At 37.3% G+C, this 4,183-nt stretch overlaps 1 protein-coding gene across 1 annotated transcript in view; it reads left to right on the top strand.

Annotated features, from left to right (window-relative positions):
• Positions 1-4,183, top strand: part of CEP120 (centrosomal protein 120) — a 70,208-nt gene that overhangs the window by 23,096 nt on the left and 42,929 nt on the right. Inside the window, exon 6 of the mRNA XM_023529605.1 lies at positions 2,704-2,901. Within this exon, the coding sequence (XP_023385373.1) occupies positions 2,704-2,901 (198 nt within the window). The remainder of the gene's footprint in view (positions 1-2,703; positions 2,902-4,183) is intronic.

Raw genomic sequence — 4,183 nt, 5'->3', positions numbered from 1 at the left:
TTAAATTCTTTTTTCTTTTTGCTGTTTTGGGTGTTTTTCACTACCTTGTCTTCTCTATCTCTTGATTCGATCCTCTGCTTCACCTTATCTGCTGTTTATTCCTTCTGATGTCTTTATTTAGGTTATTCTTCATTTCTGACTGATTTCTTTTTTATGGTTTTCATCTTTTTGTATAAGTTCTCACTGTTTATCTGTTCTTCCCCTAAATTCGTTAAGCATCCTTATAACCAGTGTTTTGAAGTCTGTATTTGGTAGATTGCTCGTCTCTTTTGTTTAGTTCTTTTTCTGGAGTTTTGTTCTATTCTCTCATTTTGGATGTGTTTCCTTGTCTTCTCCTTTTAGCTGATTCCTTGTGTGTTTGTTTCTATGAATTAGGTAGATTTGCTATGTCTCCCAGTCTTCGAAGGGTGGCCTTATGTAGTAGGTATTTCTGTGGGCCCAATGGCACAGTCTCCCTGGTCACCTGAGCCACATGCTCCAGGGGTGCCCCTTGTTTGGGTTATGTGTACCTTCTTGTTTTAATTGAGCCTTCATTGTAGCTGGCACATCAGTGGGTGGGATTGAACTTCAAGTTGACAGGCTGTGAAGACTGGCCATGACTACAATGAACAAGCTGTTGTGCAGGGGCAGACCCCACAGGTCGGGATTCACTTTAGCAGGTCTCTGGTGCCTGCTAGGTCCACCCTTTGGATGTGTCATTTGTGGAGCTGGTTGGGTGGTTCTTTGGTGCTGTCTGAAACTGGCCACTGGGTGTGTTGTTTCTGCGGCCTCTTGGGAGGGACTGTAGTGAAGACTAAGTTCAGCTGCTGCCTGTGCCCAGCCCGGACTACATGGTAGCAGCTACAAAGTGATCTGCAGTTGGTGGCTGCCTGTGTAGGGCTTAGAGACACCTGTTAGAGGCTGTGCTGTAAACGGAGGCTGGCTACCACTAATACAGGTCTTGGGGCTACTTAGCAAGAGGTGTACAGGGTACGCTAAGGCCAGTCACTGCTTGTTTGGGGTGTATGTGCCTTTGAGAGATTTTAGGGAAGTCCACAGTGTGAGCTGAGGCAGGCCATCTGTGTGGGAAAGCTGCTCAAACAGTTTCAGGCTGGGTCTCAGGGAATCACGAGGATGGGGCAAATGGTGTTAGCCATGTTAATGGAGAGCTTCAATTTGCTATCTGCCTGCACCTGCAGGCTTTGTTGCAGGAGGGCTCAACAGAGGAAAGTGGCATCTGTCAGCACTTCCTTTCCTGGAGAGACCTGCTCTGACTCCTGCTCCTCATGCCCTCACCTTGAAGCTAGTCAATTTAGTTTCTTTCTGTATGTCCCTGGCACTTTTTGGCTGCTGCCCCAGTGCTGGAGCTTAGGGGAAGTGAGTTTGTGAGCATGTGAATCTGTGCTCGGGCCCTTTAAGACTTGTAGCACCTAGGTCTTTTAGCAGCCTGATGTCTTTCTTGGATTCAGTCCTTGCTGTTTTTCACAGCTGGATGTTATGGGTACTTCTCTTCCTGGCACCAGGGAGCCTGGTGTGGGGCTGGGACCCCTCACTCCTCAAGTAGGAACTCTGCTGCTAAGAAATCCCTCCTGATTCTTAATCGACCACACAGGGGTGAGACTAGCCCATTTTATGTCTCTACTCTTGCTACCAGTCTTAAAATGTCTTCTTTTTTGTTTCCTTGGTTATAGTAATTCTATTTAGCTAGTCTTCAGGTGGTTCTCAATAATGGTTGTTCTATAATTTACTTGTAATTTTGATGTGGTTGTGGAAGAGGGGAAGCACAGCATTTACCTTTTTGACTTGCCTGTTTTACTTTATACTTCACATAAAATAATAAGTAATAAATAACTTGAATATTTACTGTGTGCTCAGGACACATATTAAATTTTATTTGTTTTACATCTGTTTTAATCCAAGTGGTTATGATACTTTTTCCCCCCCACAAACTATACAAACTGTCCTATAACTTTTTAACCTAGTAGTATGTCTAAGATAACTTTCACGTCAGTATATCATTATTTAGCAAACATATTGTATGGGTACATTTAAGCTATCTACTGTTGATGAACACATCAATTGTTATAGTTTACTGTTATTTTTAACAATGTTCTAGTGAACATTAAAGACCTGTTAGAGGATATAAAGTATCTTCTGGGACAAGAATTCCATACCTTTGTCATATGTGGCCATGAAAATACCAACTTTGAGAAATAACACTCGTAGTACAAAGGTATCCTTTGGAGCCTGTTAATTTATAGGTTTCCAAATTTTTACAGAGTGACTAAACTTTTTTATTGAAAGCCTGGACTAAGTGTTAAGTAGCCTGGATTAAGATTTTTTAAAACCTCATTTATGAGGAGGATGGCAGAGTGAACGTAAGATGGAGTAAAGTATGTGGAAATAAGGAAAGCTCAATATAAAATGACCATTTTCTTCTAAAAAGAACTTTTGTGTATTCAGGGACCAGTTGAATGAAATGTAAACTTTAAAACAACAAATCTGTAAAAATATTTTAGTCTCTTTGTGTATTTCTAAAAATAAACTTTTAAAAATTAATCAAACTAGTAATTTGGTAGAGATTTAGACATTTTGAGTGATTTTAAGACCTGACATAAAAAAAAATTCACATTTTTGCAAATATATTTGGAGTTCATCAGATGCTAAGCATGTTTAGTTATTTACAAAGTAATTTTTTTTTTTTTTTTATCCTTGAATGTTTAGTTAATTCCATGTACCATGAAACTTCCAGAAAGACAGCCTGAGTTTTTCTTTTATTATTCTTTACTGGGAAATGATGTTACAAATGAACCCTTCAATGATTTGATCAACCCAAACTTTGAGCCAGAGAGAGCGTCTGTTCGAATATGTAGCAATGTAGAAATTCTTCGTGTTTACCTGGCCCTTCAGTCTAAACTACAGGTAAGTACTGCAGAAAATTTTTTTTGTTGTTCTTGTTTATGGGGTTTTTTTTAATTAAAGAAGATTTTTAAGCATTAGAGAAGTACCTAAACTATCTTATTTCGGTAGTAGAGATCTTTTTGCCACATCTTTTAATTTTTTAGGTATTATCCTGAGTTGTAAAGCCATGGTGTTACCAGTTACTTCAGAATTTTAAGAGATATATCTCTTTACCTAGTTAATGGAAATAGAGGTATATCAGTTATGAGTCTTTTATAATTAAAAAAAAAAATTGTACCTGGAGCCTAAGTCTGTGGGCACAGGGAAGCCTTCATTATTGTTAGTGGAGAGAGTAGCTGTAGGCACACAGATCACACTTCATATTTCAGAATTTATATTCCTTATTGCTATTAAAAGCAAAGAGGTAACACAGCTTTTTCAAAACCTGCCCTCGAATTGAGTATTTTTTGTAAACTAATTTTAAATTGGACTCTATTTAAAAGTGAGTCTTACCTAGTGAAAATTACCGTTCTATTTTTTATTACATTTGCTTTAAATCAGCCTGAAACTTCCAGAAAGTTTCAGGCAATGAAATGTACCATTGGATAGTCATTTGTTTATAGTAAAGTGATCAGTCTTACATTTTGGGTGGGGGGTAAGAGGAGACATTAAAAAACCTTAGTAGAACTAAATTTTAGAAGTGGCTCTGCTAAATCCAAGATATTTAGAAAGCTGAAGACTATATGAAATGATGAAAAGGAGGAAAAAAGCACACTGAATTTTATTCTGTCTCTAACAAATGAGTCATTACCAAAGGTATTGACTTATTCATTGATTTGATTCTCATGGACATTTAAGTCATAAAGGTTTCTTTTCTCCAACTCATTAAGGTTTCTTCTCTCTAACCCATTAAAATCATCATACCTAAATAACATTGTTACAAGTCATTGGTGATATTAAAAGTAAAAATATTTTTATGTAGTGATTGCTCATGTGAATGCTGAGTTTGCCAAGGCCTTAGTATAGCAATGAAGAGTTCTGTAATGTATTCTTGGAATATAGCCTTTTTGTTGTTACCGTTGTTGCCAAAGGTGGTGATGTCAAAGTTTTGATTAGCTATCTGTGATTAACAGTACTTTCTGTCCTTTTACCTTTCACTGTTAAGCACTCTGTTTTATAAGTAAAGTCTAAAAAGCAAGAAAAGAGAAACACTCAGTGTTTTATGGGTGAATGAAACAAAATTAAGGTCCTTTAATTTCCAAATATTGCTGAATCTACTAATTTTTTAGAACTGTTTAAATTA

Source organism: Pteropus vampyrus, unplaced genomic scaffold, assembly GCF_000151845.1.
Source record: "Pteropus vampyrus isolate Shadow unplaced genomic scaffold, Pvam_2.0 Scaffold39, whole genome shotgun sequence".
Lineage (NCBI taxonomy): Eukaryota > Metazoa > Chordata > Mammalia > Chiroptera > Pteropodidae > Pteropus > Pteropus vampyrus.
The sequence above is the reverse complement of the archived record's forward strand: the minus strand, read 5'-3'. Positions and strand labels throughout refer to the sequence as shown.